Genomic DNA, 15,930 nt, shown 5'->3' with positions numbered 1-15,930 from the left:
GATGAACATGTGACCCAGTTCTGGCCAATGGGATCTTAAAGGAGGTGGGAACTGTGGAAGAGGTGGTCTATTCCAATCAACAAGACTTACCCACTCTCACACTGGATAGTTTCAGTTATCCGAACTTTTTCACCTCACCGGACAGTTAAGTTAGTTCCTCCACGGCCTTGAATGTTGCTCCCCATGCTCTCCAGCTCATAGAGCTCTGACTCGTGCTTCAAGATCCCATGCAAATGACGCTTCTTCTCCAGAGTTCTCCCCCCCCCCCCCCCCCGCCCCTCCCCACATGCCGGGACTTTCTCCTCTCTGTTTGCTGGCATCCCACACTTACCTCTCAGGTTGCATTGTGATCACGTGTCTTCCCCACTCGACTTTGAGCTTTTTCAGGGTAGGGAGTCTTATTCTTGAAGCCATGTCGGTGAATGTCAGTCTCTCTGACGTACAGAAAATGTCCAATTAAAGTGTGATGCGTGGCAGGATGACCTGTTTTAGCCGCAAAAACACTGGTGAACCTGACAAGTGAGGAAGCAGCCCCACCCGGGGGCATCGCGCGGGGCGGGGGGGAGCTGACACGTAGCCTTGCTTTGCTGTTGTTGGCAGGATGTCCAAACTCCTTATTGTGACATTCCGATTACCTCTCTACCTACAATTTCTTACCATAAGCCCACACTCTTGCAGAAAGCCTGACGTTTTGTAGATCCACACAGACTGTGTTCTTTCAGACAGCTGCTCCTTTTCACTTGCTATCGCCTTGCCTGGGATTTCTCCCCACCTCGTTCACCGTGTCAAACTCCTATTCATCTGTCAAAACCCTCTTCCAATATCCCCCTTTAGGACGTCTTAATACTCCCTGTCCTGAGCTACCTCTGTACTTGGATCATAATTGCAGGCATGGCTGTTGGGTCTGTGTGCTGCTCTTTGTGTGTCTGTCTTCTCTTTAGGAGTGTAGATTCTCCTGATGCAAGAGCCATGTTGTCTTCATATCTTCATGCCCCATGCTGCGCGTCAGAGGCTCCATAACTGTTTGCCTGGTTGAAATGAATCCCTTGTTCCCTAATTCCACGGAGCCTCCTTCCAGTAGTATCAGTTCGGAGCCTGCAGGGCTCAGTCCAGATTTAGTTGGCTTTCCAATGAGTTGATACAACAATAGTAATAAGCTAGCATTCTGAGTACTCACTATGTGCCAGCATTGTTTCCAAGCCTGCCATGTTTTATTTCTTTCCACCTACATGGCTACCCTGTAAGGTAGGTGCTCTCTGTGTTATACAGACAAAGAATCAGGGGCACAGAGAGGTTAAGTAACTTGTCCAAGGTCACAAAGCTGGTATTCAAACTGAGACACTCTGACCCTGAGCCGGCTACACTGGGGGAATCGATAACTCATGCCAGTCTGTCATCGGTACTTTTCTGCCATATTTCCTGTCCCAGATCTTTGTAGCAGAGCTTTTAAATTCCGAAGCCTGCTGGAATTACTCCTCCCCCCTCTGGCTGCAGAGAGCACGCCAATGTACTTCGCTGAAAGCCTGTGGCAGGGTCTTCAATCTTTTCCACACTCAGCCACTTCCAACCTTGACCTTACAGCTGTGAAGACGATCCTTATGGGGCTGCTACTCAGAGGAAAATTGAAATGGTCCCTGTGGGGAGACTGCAGGATTTTGGTCCCAGCCTTCTAATTTCGGATCGGCCCAGAGAAAGGAGCCACGTTAGCAGCACGAGCCACAAAATTAGGAGAGCTCCATTCTTTGCCTCTCTTAAGAAATATGGGCGCTGCTCTAAAAATCTTTTTTTAATCTCCTCTCTGGTCCATGTAACAGGAAATTGGTCTCTGCCATAGGCCAATAAATCTCCAACTTTTTATTGAATATTAAAGAAAGACTTCAAGTCAAGTTCAAATCTCTTCGCTTGGAGTTTCTCACATAACGCTGCAGCTCCAATACCTCCGGTCACAAAAGCTTTAAAAAGAAGGAGAAAAATGGCAAAGCTCTCCAGGTCACTGGCCCACGGGGATGATTTCTTCTTCTTAGAAATAATAGCCTATTACTCTAAAAATCTTAAACAAGGCATTCCCGCTCTGGCTTGCACATTATAATTGAGACGGGGGATTAACAAGTGGAAGTCTCCGGGTGCGCCTAAAACAGGCACACGGCCACTTTTCTCGGAAGGTGCTGGGGTCAACCCTGGGCTCTGAAAGAACTGGAAACTGTGATGACCGGCGGGTGGCACTGCCCGGCTGCCCTCTTAGGACCGAGGCTGCCGTTTTCCATGCTGCTGAGAGCACTGAGGGATGAAACCACTCGACTAAGTTGCTCTCCTGGAAATTCCTTTGGCCTGGGAAAGTGGCATCACCCAAGGTCACCCAAATGCATCAATTGTACGATGTGGGGGAGAAGCCACTGGCCTTCTTGCCTCAATGTAGGGTAATTCCAAGGTCTTGCGAGCTCCAGAACTCTCCAGAGATCCTTGTTGGAGACGCATTGCCCCTCCCAATTCTCTGTTCCGCTTCCCGCTGCCCCCCAGGTGCTGACTCGGCCAGCACTCCCCAGGAAACCTCGTGCTTGCTAATCTGAGTCTCTTTCCTGGGGAACCCATCCTAAGACAGACCTTCCTATACTAGTGTCTTGGAGAAAAACGCTCTGGAAGGACTTAGATGGTTGGAAAGAACTTTAGAAGAAAACATACAGAATGATACCATTTCTGAAGCACACATGCACTTATTTACCCATAGTCTGGTCAGCTGTGGGTGGCAGCTCTAATGAGCCGGGGAGGTCAGGGTAGGTTCCCTGTCCATCTGCTACCAGCTCTTTGTAGTGGTGTCTGTGGGGGTTCTTTTCACCCCATGGATATCAGCTTGTTCATGTGACTTGCTTCGGTAATGATATGCGAGTGAAGTAACAGGAGGGACTCCCGAGAAGTCCTGAGAGCCATGCGGCATCACTCTTTTCCCGCTGTCATGAGCGTGGCGATGTTCTGGACAGGACTTGATCCTTCAGGAAGCAGGGCCACAGCTGGCCCTCAACCTACTGGTTATGTGGCTGAGAAATAAACCTTTGTTGTCAAAAGTCATTGAGACTCAAGGAGGTTTTGTTACCAAAGCATGACGTAGACACAGCTGACCCATACAAAGGCATCATGGAAATATCAGCGGCTGTGATGGGGCACATCCTTAGGCAAGTGGGCAAGGGTGTACAGGTACATATTTCAGTATGGGTGCTTATCATTTCCTTGTAGAGTCCACATAGTTGAATTAAAATATCGGATATAGTTTTTTGGGGCACTTGGGTGGCTCAGTTGATTAAGCGTCCGACTTTGACTCAGGTCATGATCTCACTGTTTGTGACTTTGAGCCCCGTGTCAGGCTGTGTGCTGACAGCTCAGAGTCTGGAGCCTGCTTCAGATTCTCTGTCTTCCTCTGTCTCTGCCCCTCCCCTGCTTTCACTCTGTCTCTCAAAAATAAACATTTAAAAATTAAAAAAAAAATGGGTATAGTTTAAAATAAGACTTGGCATTAAGAGGCACTCTATATTTTAGTACCTTTCCTCACTATGGAAATGGCATATTACAGCCAAGACAATACAGATTAACGGCTAACAGTCAGACTTTTAGGACTCAAATCCTGGCTTCGTCTCATCCTCTCTGGTGAAGTCATTTAAACTCTTCGGGCTCTAGGTTTCGTATTTGTAAAACAAAGATAATAATGGTCTCTCCAATAGGGTTGTTGGGAGGAGTAAATGAGATGCTTGCTGTCATGTGCTTTGGGGTGCCTGGTGCGAATAAAGCACTTCACTGCCGAACCCTTATTGTTACCCTTATTAATGAACTTGGGAATTGGGGAAAAAAATTCTTAAGTGAAGGGCTCTTAGGTTGATGAAATTTGGCCACTGCAGTCATGGTCCACCGGGTCAGCCAGGGACATGTTTACCAGAACCCTCTGACTCAGTCTGACACTCTTTTAAGTTATTGGCCTCCGTGTGCCAGACAGAGGGGGAGGCTTACCCCGCAGTGCCCGATGTCCATGTTTCTCAAGAAATGGGCCCTGTCTCTACGTTAGATGGACTTACTCACGTATCATCATAAGCAATATACTGCTTAACGCAGTGTCTTAATTCAGCAGGCAAGCTATCTGTGATAAAGGTTTGTTTATAAGCCATAATGGGAAAGTCATTTTGAGGCCAGTTTGCAAAGAAAAGCCCCGAAGACTGATTGGGGAGGGTAGAATAGACAGTGGGGAAATCTCTTCGAACGGTGCCTGGCACTTAAGAATTGCTATGTAAGTATGATTATTGTTACTGTAATTGTTAGCATCATCATTGTTATTGCTATTCTTACTCTGTTGTTATTATTATCAATACTACTACATTGTTAATATTCTCTTCCATTGAGGTCTTAGGATCTGCCTCTCCCCCCTTTGCTTCTGCTGTTTAAAACATCTCATCTCCCAAGTGCATGCTCCTTGTTGCTTCTGAGACCCTCTGGATTAGCGCCGAGTCTCCTGTTTGAGCTCCTGTCTCTTGGGTGTGTCTCCTTCTTGCCTGATTTCTCCCTATTCCCATGACTGACTCTTGGTTTCAGCTCAGGTCATGGTCTCACAGTTTGTGGGTTTGAGCCCCACGTCGGGCTCCTCAGCTGACAGCACGGAGCCTGGTTGGGATTCTCTCTCCCTCCCTCTCTCTCTTTGTCCCTCCCTCCCTCTGTCTCTCAAAATAAGTAAATAAACATTAAAAAACAAATCGAAGACCAGACACCTGTAATTCTCTTTCGTTAGAAGAGACACTGTCTCAGCACTGTCTTCCCCAAGGCAAAGAGAAAGGTTAACTTCCAGGAAGCTTCCTGAAGATACTCCTTCACCCTGTTCTCTCCAGAATGTAATCTGAAGAAGACATCACTGTAATAATGGAGTGACCTATATTTGTGGCAAACTTTCCTACCCTCCCAGGGGGAAGCTACTGAGCTGTGAGACTCCCCCCTTCCAGATGGCTTTGTAGGATGCCCTCCCCTTCAAAAAAAAAAAAAAATCGCAGTGACTCAGACAACAAAGTAATATTCAGCGTAGAATCCTCTCCCCTCCCCCCAACACGAGTTATTTGCCAGATCCCAAATGGTCCGCGGTTGATGGATGGCGGGTGATTTCTCCATCAGCACACCTTGGAGCCCCAGAGCTAACCCTCTGACAGCGTTAGCATAAAAGATTTACATTTATGTTACGAGGGCCACACAAGAATAATAATTTTAAGATACATTGCCTTGGCTGCCGGTGCACCCTGGGAAATCTAGTAGTGGCAGGCACTGAGCCGCACTGTAATTACAAAATGGCAGTGCAGGAGACGTTTTTTGGAGACAAGTAACTAGAGACCAAAGCCATCTGCATGCCTTGGTGGGTTGAAATTACAGTAATATATGAAGACATTACCTGAAAAACCCGGCACCATTTAAATGATTTACTCTTCAGCCCCAGCAAGCTTTAATTTAAGGATAAAGTCATTCAGAAAGCTAATCTGATAGGGGAGGCATTATTTCACACAGTTAAGTTAATTTACAGTAGCTGATTGTTGTGGTTGGTTTTGGTATTATTATCTTCCTACAAACAGCTGATCTGCCAGACAGAAGCAATATACTGCTTAACGCAGTGTCTTAATTCAGCAGGCAAGCTATCTGTGATAAAGGTTTGTTTATAAGCCATAATGGGAAAGTCATTTTGAGGCCATGCTGATAACACTGATGAGAAATATTTTTTTTTTAAGGGGGAAAACTGCACAATTCAATACATAAACGGATCCGTAGGCCCCGTGCTCATGGGTCTGTCTGTCCAAGATGGCTGTCCTGAGTGGTCATTTTCCACTGGCGTTGCCCTCCTTCATGAGTTTCCTGCCCTGTGGTCCTGGGCACGTTGACCCCAAGTCACCCTCATGCCTGGAAACCGCATCTTCCCTGTTGCCAAATTCACTTCCCTGCCAAGTCCTTGAGAAAACCAGGTCGTGAGAGCCCGGTGAATTCGGCTGCCCAGCCGGCTACCTGCTTTCCAAGGGAAATGGGAGTGTGGATATCTGCCTTTAACAACTCTTTTCATCTTGGAGAGACCCAGAGCATGTTCCCTTATGGATGTCAAGGTAGAAAAGCATCAGGAAGTGGTCATTTGAAAGGGAGCTAATCACTTGGGTGGTGGGCAAAACTGGAGATTTTGAAAGGGTAGATAAAAACCAACTTGGTTTTTTTTTCCTTGGCAAAACTTAGAAAGGGCGGTCATGTTTTGTGTTGACTCAGGAGGCCGAGATGATTCAGAGCTCTATTAACATGAGCAGAAACATTTGTCTAACGGATTTGCGTTCATCTGCTTAGGGATGTTTTATTGAAGATGAACATTCTCTTGTCACCTCATGAGTTTATCTCAATAGGAAAGGCACCGCTTTTGGAAAGGGGCTGAGGAAATGCTACCCAAGGGACCAGGAAATATTTGCCAGTGGTCTAAGACGGGAGTTCGTAAAATCATCATCTGTCAGGAAGGACCAAGAAAGTCAGGGATTGGTGAAGCTACTAGGGGCTTAGCCCAGCCTCCTTCATAAGTAGCAACCGCTTCTTGAATTCTTATTATGGAGAAGGCAGTGTGTTGGGTGGATATAATTCCCTTTCGTCTCCTGTGTGTAGGTGAAGAATCTGGATTCAAGAGGGTGCATAACTTCAATCAAAACACAGAGCTGGATGAGTCCTTTCCTGTGTTTATGACAGGTAGCTTTCAAAGATGGCCTCGGCGATCCCCATCACGTGATAATTCACCCGGTGATTGTGGGCTGCACCTGGTGATTTGCTCCTAGTGAGTACAACACAGAAAAAGTGATGGGCTGTCATTTCTGTGATTCGGCTACACAAGACCGTGACTTCCTTCTTGCTGATATTTTCTTCTTCTTCTTTTTTTTTTTAAAGAATTTTTTTAATGTTTATTTTTGAGAGAGGGAGAGAGAGACAGAGAGAGACAGAGAGAGACTGAGCAGGGGAGGGGCAGAGACAGAGGGAGACACAGAATCCGAAGCAGGCTCTAGGCTCTGAGCTGGCAGCACAGAGCCGGATGTGGGGCCTGAACTCATGGGCCATGAGATCATGAGCTGAGCCGAAGTCAGAGATCATGACCTGAGCCGAAGTCGGACGCTTAACCGATTGAGCCACCCAGGGGCCCCGATATTTTTTTTCTTGCCTTCTCACCGTGCGTGCGTTGTGGAGGTAAGCCGCCATGTTGGAGATGCCCACTTAGCAGAGAACTGAGGGTGAAAAGCTACCGAGCGGCTGAATGAATTCTGGCCTGGGAGTCTTTCCCCAGTGGAGTCTTGAGATGTACTGACGTCCTGATGGGCACACCCTGACCGTAGCCTGTCAGAGACCCTGAAGAAGAGGCCCCAGCAAAGCCACATCTGGGTCCCCATAGAAACTGCAAGATAATAAAGTTGTTGTTGAAGGTCCCTAAGTTTGGAGATCACTCATTAGCCGGCCGTAGACATCTAAAACTGCATTTTCAAGGACACAGTGTAGCACGATGCAAGGAATTCCACAGGCCTGGGTAGAAATCCTACCTCAACATCTTGACCAAAGTGCCTCCTGTCTCTTAGTGTCGCCTGTAAAGCCGAGGTAGGGAAATCTACCTTACGGGGGTGTGTAACAGTGGAATTATTCTCTCAACCTCTGTCTCCTGGGGAATGCCTGGCTCATTCAGTGTAGACTCCGATAAATGGTAAGTTACTGTTATGATTTAAATTTTTTTAAAATTTACATTTATTTATTTTTGATGGAGACAGAGAGGGAGACACCGAACCCGAAGCAGGCTCCGGGCTCCAAGCTGTCAGCACAGAGCCCAATGCGGGGCTTGAACCCACAAACTGCAAGATCATGACCTGAGCTGAAGTCAGACTCGTAACCGACTGGGCCACCCAGGCGCCCCACTGTTATGATTTTATATGTGACTTGTGACCATTAATTGAAGTCTTGCTCCCCAGTCCTTTATCGCTGCTAAACTCACCTGTTAATCATTCCTGCTCCTGGATACTTTGCTACCACGTCCTTTCCTTCTGTCCACAATTGCTTCTCCACCTTTCAGAGATCCACCCATCCTTTAAGTCTTGGTTGACATCCTTGCTCTTTCAGGAACAATAGGGACAGGTCTCCTATCCCTACCGTATTTTGTGAGCTTTCTTTCCTCTGTCGGCTTTCATAATCGGGACCAATTCTTGGTCCTTGTTTCCTGTATCACAAGGGTGTGTGCGTGCATGTGTGCGTGCGTGGAGGGAACAGGGTTGTGCCGCTTCACCTATCCCAACTTGGAGGATGGGGCTTCTGCAGAGGATAGTTGTACCACATTACAGACCGCGCTGAGCATGTCCCTCAAAGTCAGGTGGGTCAAGATGCAGTCTCAGCTCTGAGCCCCACTCACTAGGCGATCTCCACAGAAGTGTTTGACTTCTCTAAGCCTGGCAACTATGGTCACGTTAGGACCCCATTCAAAACCTTTTCATGACTTCCTGTGACGCTTGTGTGAAGTTCACCATCTCTCCCGTGACTTGTACGATGTGCCATTGTCTGACTGCTACAGTTTCCTCTTGGATCATTTCCTCTTTCACACGCGGCATCAGCGAAACTGGCTTTTTGATGCCTCAAGGTTGTCCAGCTTCTACCCGTCCTGCCTCAGGGATTTTGCATGTGCTGTTCCCTCTGCTAGGTACACCTTCAACCTCCTCTTTATCTTTATCTGGCTAACTTCCACGCAGTACTGAGGTCTCAAACGAAACATTGTTCCTTCGTGAAAACCTTTCATGACTTCCCCAGGCTTGTCTGGGTCTCCACAACTTGCTGTGTGTTTCCTTCTTAATGCTTGTTGCAATTGTGGGGAATGAATTGAGATGAATTAATTATTAACTGGGATGATTATCTGATTTATTTTATCTCCTTCTCTAGACTATAAGTGAAATGAAGGCAAAAATAAGTAAGTAAGTAAGTAAGTAAGTAAGTAAGTAAATAAATAAATAAAAAGCAAGAAAGAGAAGAAGAAAAAAAGCTTGGCTTGTTCACTGATGTAACCCCAGGACCTAGAACATTCCCTAGTATGTGATAGCCACTAAGTAAAGATTTCTGGAATAAATGATGGAATGAATCCATAAATTAATGGTTTCCTTAGTAAAGGAAAGGAAAATATCTGTCTTACAGGATTTGAGGGAGGAGTTGGTAAATAAATGTTCACTAATTTCGGGGGGGTGTTGAGGAAGCCTTTGTGTTCTGTCCTATAGCCTCACAAATCAGATGGACTCCCCAATCTCTTCTGAGATCCCCCCGAGGAATCTACTTGATGATGTGTTAGAGAGTAATGCCGCCTTTTCTGAATATTCTGTCTGGAACCCAGAGGGGGTGTTGATGTTGCACACAGCATTTGATATTTCTCTTTTTTTAATTTTTTTATTTTTTTTAACGTTTATTTATTTTTGAGACAGAGAGAGACAGAGCATGAACAGGGGAGGAGCAGAGAGAGAGAGAGGGAGACACAGAATCTGACACAGGCTCCAGACTCTGAGCTGTCAGCACAGAGCCCGACGGGGGCTCGAACTCACGGACCGTGAGATCATGACCTGAGCCGAAGTCAGATGCTTAACTGACCGAGCCACCCAGGTGCCCTGATATTTCTCTTTATCCCAAAGCCTCTCCTTGGTGAGGTCATCAGGAGACACCTCTTTTTGAGCCCTTCCCTGTGGGGTGACCCGTTCTGCTTTCCACCTTCTCGGGGAGCAGGAAATCTTTCTCCCCACTTTCAGACACAGTATCTCCTTTCTTCCTTATTACACTTGGTATCGGAATGTAGACGCCTATATCTCACCCATAGCAGGCTTATCAAATAATGCCAATAAAGGTAACTCTCTCCCTAAGATGAATCTCCATTCCCTCTGCTAAAAAAGACGATGTCTTCATAATTACCCAAATCCCTGAGCAAGGATCTGGCTTATATTAAGTGTGCATAAATATCAATTCCTTTATCCCACATACAAAGGCATATACTAGAAAGAGCAAAATTATTAATACATACTAGAGAAGGGCTCAGAAAGCACTTGGTGGGGAGGAAGGACCTGGGGAAGAAAGGCTGATGGAAATAGCCCCACTGGAGGGCATAGACCCTGCCACATAACTTCTGAGACTGGTTAGTACTCTAATGGCATACCCTTGGCCCAAGGGCACGCTGGTTGGTTTGATCTCTGGCCCAATAACCAAGAAAGGGAAGACAGCATTTGACACAGCTTGGAGAGCTGAGGATGACCAAACTTTTCCTGGAGAAGGTCTGGATGCAGGTGGCTGACCCAGCACAACACTCTTCCCCAAGCTGTTTTTCTTCCCACCTGAAGTCAACCAGCATATATGCATACCAGGAAATGTGCTTTTTAAATTGATGATCTCTGGGCTAGACTATAATCGGTGCGAGGGCAGGCTCTCTGTCACATACCATTGTTTCCCCAGGGCCCAGCACAGCCCAGGCATATGGTGACCACTTCATTCTCCCCACTCCCACGCCTTTTCCTATGGTGATAGCTCAGGAAGTCTTAAAAGGCTGTATTTGGCTATCTCTCGAGCCCCCTTTTAACCCTTACGACCCCATCATACTCTTCTCAAAGTTCTACAAGTTATACCTACTGGCACTCTCGTATCCTCCCAGGCTGAAAGGCTGTGACTGTCCCATCAGACGGGTTCTATTAAATATGGGACCCCAATACATTCAGAAGCACCAGTTTCTGTTTCGCACGCCATGTCCATTTGACAAGAGTGAAGTGATTAATTAACGTGGTGGGTCTATCTTCTACCCAGCTGTCGTGTGCTGCAATGGAGAGCAAGAAAAATCCATTAGATTATACTGAGAGATAGCTGAAAGAAAGTTTAGATTAAGTTTATCTCTCGAGGCAATTTTATTAGATAGATTAAGTTTCTGTTCATCTCTCCAAAGACCATAGTAATAACCAGTGTCATGACTTTCAAATCCTTCGACTGCAGAGGGTAATCAAACATGGTTGTCTTTTTATCCCCTCTTTTACTTGTTAGTATTCCACAATCCTGCGTCATCCATCTGTCAAAGGGATAGTGGTAAGGGGATCAGTGTTGACAAGTGATAGTACAAATTATGTAATGCCGATGACATTTCACTGTCTCCTTCTGATCTGCTCTTCCTCCTCTCAATCACTCCTTATTCTATAAAAAGCGCTGAAAGAGAAAGGCAGCTGTGGGAGCTATTGGCTCAGGTCCCTGAGCCCCAGGGGCAAAACGGGGTGAATTTGAAGTGTACAGAAGGCTTCTGAATTAGACATGGGGCCTGGGAAGATGGCCTGACTGACAGAAGGGGAAATTGAGGTCATCATCCTACAACAGGACTTTGGCAGCCGCCGCTCGGGACCGCGTTTGGTCATGCTCTGGTCCCATGAAAAACTTGACATGTCAGGCCCATGGCGGCAACGGGCTTTCTGTTCCAAGAATATACCCTCTGACTTCTCCTCCATGGGGGAATTTACCCTTCCTTTTGGGGACTCGGTATAGCGTGATATTTAAAAAAAAAATTTTAATGTTTATTTTTGAGAGAGGTCCAGGCTTTACCTGAGTCCCATGATATGGTACGTGGCAGGGGACTATTAACTATTTCAGGATTCCTTCAGCCAAATAGACTTTGTCTTCAGTACTAGGGTTCCAGAGTTGTGGGTGAGTGGAGCAGGTTGGATAGTAGACTCATTTGTTCCAGAAACATTTATTAATCACATACTACGTATTATGTGCTTTTCTAGGCACATCTAGATTCTCGATAGTTAGCACTTTGTCAGTTCATGGAGGGAAGTATCCCCGTTTCCCTCCACGTTGGTATTTCGTCAATGTTTCTTGAGTAAATGAATAGGTGAATGCATACCAACTCGTCCCCTTCCCAACCACTCACCTTGAGTTGCTGAGAGACTGAGTCATTACTGGAAAAGTTTCTCAAGACAGGGGAAAATGCTATCATTCACGACCAGCAGTCAAGGCCAGGAGGCAGAAAAAGGATTCAAGACCACATTTCACCATGAAGTATTCTTTAGAATGTAAAGTAAAAACAAATAGAATTTTATTAATCTGCTTTTGCCTACAGCCCGGAAAAGCCCTTGTGTCAAAAATACCTGCCTCTAAATTATGCTTTGTCTTCCCATTATAAATTTTATTAACCACTCTTTTATTAGCAGTCTTATTACAGTTGATCTGCACATGAATGAAAACAATTTACAAATGATCAGGGTTGGATTAGAGAAACCATAAACTCAATGCAAATTGTTACAAATTATTTACTGGCTTAGCACAAATCTGCATATAGATTGAGGAAGTCAATCAGAAAGGTACCTTAAGGTATTCTTCACAAGATAGGATTGTGAAGATATTGCAGACTGGCACGCATCGTGCAGAATAGAAATGAAAATAAATAGATTCATTTGTCAAATACACGTAGGGGTGGGTCTCCTCAGTCAGAACTTTGGAGTACTGGATATGCGGGGAAACTGAAAAGGGGTAGGAAGTTGGGGGCGGGGGAAGATGGTTGCAAGTGGGCTTACTCTAAATATAAGGTCAAGAATCAGAGAGAGAGAAAGGGGATTTCAGAAACACAAAAAGCAGAAACATCGACCCAGCACCTTAGAGGCTGACAGAATCTTCCTCATGTTTCAGCTCATTAATCTTCCAGCAGCTCTGTAAAATGGGGAGGACCATTACTGTAGTTTGTCCGTTGAGGGAGCTGAAGTTTTGTAACGTGGCCATGGTCACACAGCCATCAGGACTTGGATCTTCAAACTCCATGCCTTCGTCTTAGGATTCACCAATGGAAGTATTGCCTTTGTTTTTGGAGCTGCTCTTTTGGAGGGCGGGTGGTGGTGGATGGGGGTCCTCGGGAATAGCTCTGAAGTCCTAACTCTCTGCCAGCACCGTAAGCCTTGAATTAATCTCGCTTGTGCCTTGACTTCTCCTTTATGAGAAGAACGGTGCCAGGAGGCGGCATGATTTCATGCAAAGAACACAGGTCAAGCATTTGAAAGTGTGAGCTCGTCTATACAGCTTGCTGTGTGGCCTTAGACAGTTTTTAACTCCTTCTGGGACTTGATTTATTCAGGGGGATAGGATAGGGTTTCTTTGAATTTTCTGAAAGTTTACTGAATTTAAGCTCAGGGCCACGAGACACAAATACTGGTGTGTATTGTGTGCAGACTCACACCATCCCATGGCTAGGGGGAAACTGTGCAAAAGTGGAGTTCTCACCCCTTATTCTCACCTATTGTGGATGCTTTGCTTATTTCCCTTCTCTAATATTTCAGTTTTCCTCCTTCAGTCAAAGCTGCTCTTAGATTGTTTTTCATTTGTAGTAACTCAACTCTTTTCCCATGGATATTTGGCTCTTAATGGAGATTAGTCTTCATCTAAGTGACGATACCCTTAATGGTGACATTTCAGATCTCTTCATTAGGTGGGAAGAGCTTTTGAGGACTCAGGGGCTTCTCAAGATGCCGTAAATGCAGCTATGAGTGCAGAAATTTATTCCTTAGGTCCCATGGCTAGTATGGTGGAGCTGTAGGGGTGGGGGTGGAGGTGGGAATGGGGCCATCCCACCTCCCCTCTTCCCTGGAGGAAACTTTATCTGCCCTCCTTGTGGCCATTTCACAGCATCAATGATGAGCATAAGTAGTACTAAAGTGGGGAGGGGGGACATTTCCCCCTCCATCTCCTTACCAGCTAAGGGACCCATTTCACTTCATATGCAGCATAAGCTTAATGATATTAATGGTAACAAGAGCCGCATCGATTAGATGCTAACCACAGGCCAGCATGAGCTCATCTTCTATACGCTTTATTTTATTGAATGCTCAGGAGAGCTCTATCATCTGGGATTATGTTTTCACCCCCTCTTACAGATAAGAAAGTGGAGATTTGGTTGGGGTGGGGGGAAGATTTATTTAATCACACAAGGAATTGGAAAAGATGGGACTCAGTCTCAGTTCATTCTCTCTCCGAAGTCTACATCCTTAGCCAATCAACTATGCTAATCTCATGAGTTTGAAATACAGGGGCCTGGACCAGATGTACTTCATAGATCTTTTCCATTTCAAAGATATAACTAATGAGTTCCTAGAGTTGATGGTTCTTTTCAGAGCTTCTGGCCCAACACCCTGTGTTACAGGTAAGGAAACGGGGGCAATTAGATGGGAATTTTTTACAAACACATATGAGGAGAGGGCATTGGGAATGGCATTGGAAGCAACTGGGCAATGGACAGGCAGAAAATGTTGACTTTTCTCCTCTTATCCAGATCCTCCACACCCAGTTAAGAACGTTGTGCACTGCACAACTCTACTGGGTGCCATTTGTACGGACCGTGTGGCGATACACTGTCCCTCTTTTTTTTTTTTTTTTTTTCAGTTCCCCTCTGCTGTCATATATGACCAGCACATTTTCTTATCTTCCTATGATTTTATTTCACAGCTATTTCTAAGACAGAGGAGAGCTTGCATCCCTCTTTCTTTTCCTTTTTCTTTTTCCTAAAAGAGAAGCCGGGAGCTTGCAGAGACTTGGGTTGCTGGCATCGCTGACTTTGGAGGTTGCTGGCTAATCAATCAGGAGCTGCATTGTGAATGCCTGGCATGGATTTTCTTTTTTCTTTTCATCCTTTGTGCGGGCTGTGTGCGCCCGCACGCATGTGCATGTGCACACCACTTTGGTGCCTTTCCACCAGCAAAGGACTCCGGAGCTGGATGTAATTAAGCAGCAACCGTGTACTGTGTTCAGGCTTGCTTTGCACGCAGATCTTCTCCCTCGCTCCACTTACAAATGCCCCACCAGCCCTGTGCTCTGCCTTCATTAAACAGCCTGCTGCCTGGTCTCCCCTGGACTGGGATCTAGGGTCTGGGGCCCACGAGGGACGCGCACACGGCTGTTAGCAAGCCTCTAGGCCGCTCGGAGGCTGCGGAGTGTGCACTGAGCTGAGTCAACAGCGCCTCTGCGGGGACTCCTGGCCGTGACACCGGTGGCTGAGACTTCGTGCCTCTTGGAATGCTCAGCCAGAGTCCTCAGGAGTTGAATTCGGATAAAATTGAAAGGTAAACTAATTATAGTGGGGCCGTTTGTGCTTCTGTGGTTTACCTTATGTCAGCATTTCCAGGTTAAACTGCCTTCTTTGGGGATTTCAAAATCTGCTTTAAATGTCTTTTTTCACTACTGTTCATCCCGCTTCCTAATCTAGTTCCATTACAGGTTCTGATTTTTAGACAAATAGACGCGATCACCACCCTTACGGGTGGCTCAGGCGCACATGTATTTTACACGCACACGTGCGCACACACACACACTCACAAAACAGCAAATGCGCACGGACCACTGTATACATTCAAGATGGTTTCAGTTGTGACACAAAGTCAGATCAAACGGGCCAAAGGAAACGTATAGCTCGGCGTCTGTGTCATCCTGGGACTCCAGTGCTTTGTTAGGACTTTGTCTCTCTGACCCTGCATTTCTCACCCCGGCTTGTCTCAGCCACACAGCATTCTTCACAAGGGAACCACCCCATGGTCAGCAAGATGGCTGCCAGGAGCCGTGTGGTGGAAAACGCCCAGCTCTCGTGGATTAACGTCAGGGGGAGGATGATTGGTCCTGCCGGGGATCACGTGCCCGGCCCTGAGCCAATCACAACGGCCGTGGGAGGGATTGGCGAATTGGCTGGCCTGTGTCACACGTCTTGGGAGTATGATTGACAGCCCAGGTCACGTGCCCATCCCTGAGCCAATGACAACAGCTGTGGGAGGGATCAGGGATCGGCCGTCAGTGTCCCACACCGAGGGAGGGAGATTGACGGCATTGCCAGGACCACAGGGAGAGGAGAAATTGCCGTCTGTTCCTTCCTGGTGGTGTGACTGGGCAGTGCCCTTCATGGCC

At 46.4% G+C, this 15,930-nt stretch overlaps 1 protein-coding gene across 1 annotated transcript in view; it reads right to left on the bottom strand.

The window, feature by feature from the left end:
• The window catches only part of METTL22 (methyltransferase 22, Kin17 lysine), a 141,198-nt gene extending 128,388 nt beyond the window's left edge, over positions 1-12,810 (bottom strand). Inside the window, exon 1 of the mRNA XM_049639356.1 lies at positions 12,727-12,810. Within this exon, the coding sequence (XP_049495313.1) occupies positions 12,727-12,810 (84 nt within the window). The remainder of the gene's footprint in view (positions 1-12,726) is intronic.
• Positions 12,811-15,930: the final 3,120 nt, after the last annotated feature.

This window comes from Panthera uncia, chromosome E3 (genome assembly GCF_023721935.1).
Source record: "Panthera uncia isolate 11264 chromosome E3, Puncia_PCG_1.0, whole genome shotgun sequence".
Lineage (NCBI taxonomy): Eukaryota > Metazoa > Chordata > Mammalia > Carnivora > Felidae > Panthera > Panthera uncia.
The sequence above is the reverse complement of the archived record's forward strand: the minus strand, read 5'-3'. Positions and strand labels throughout refer to the sequence as shown.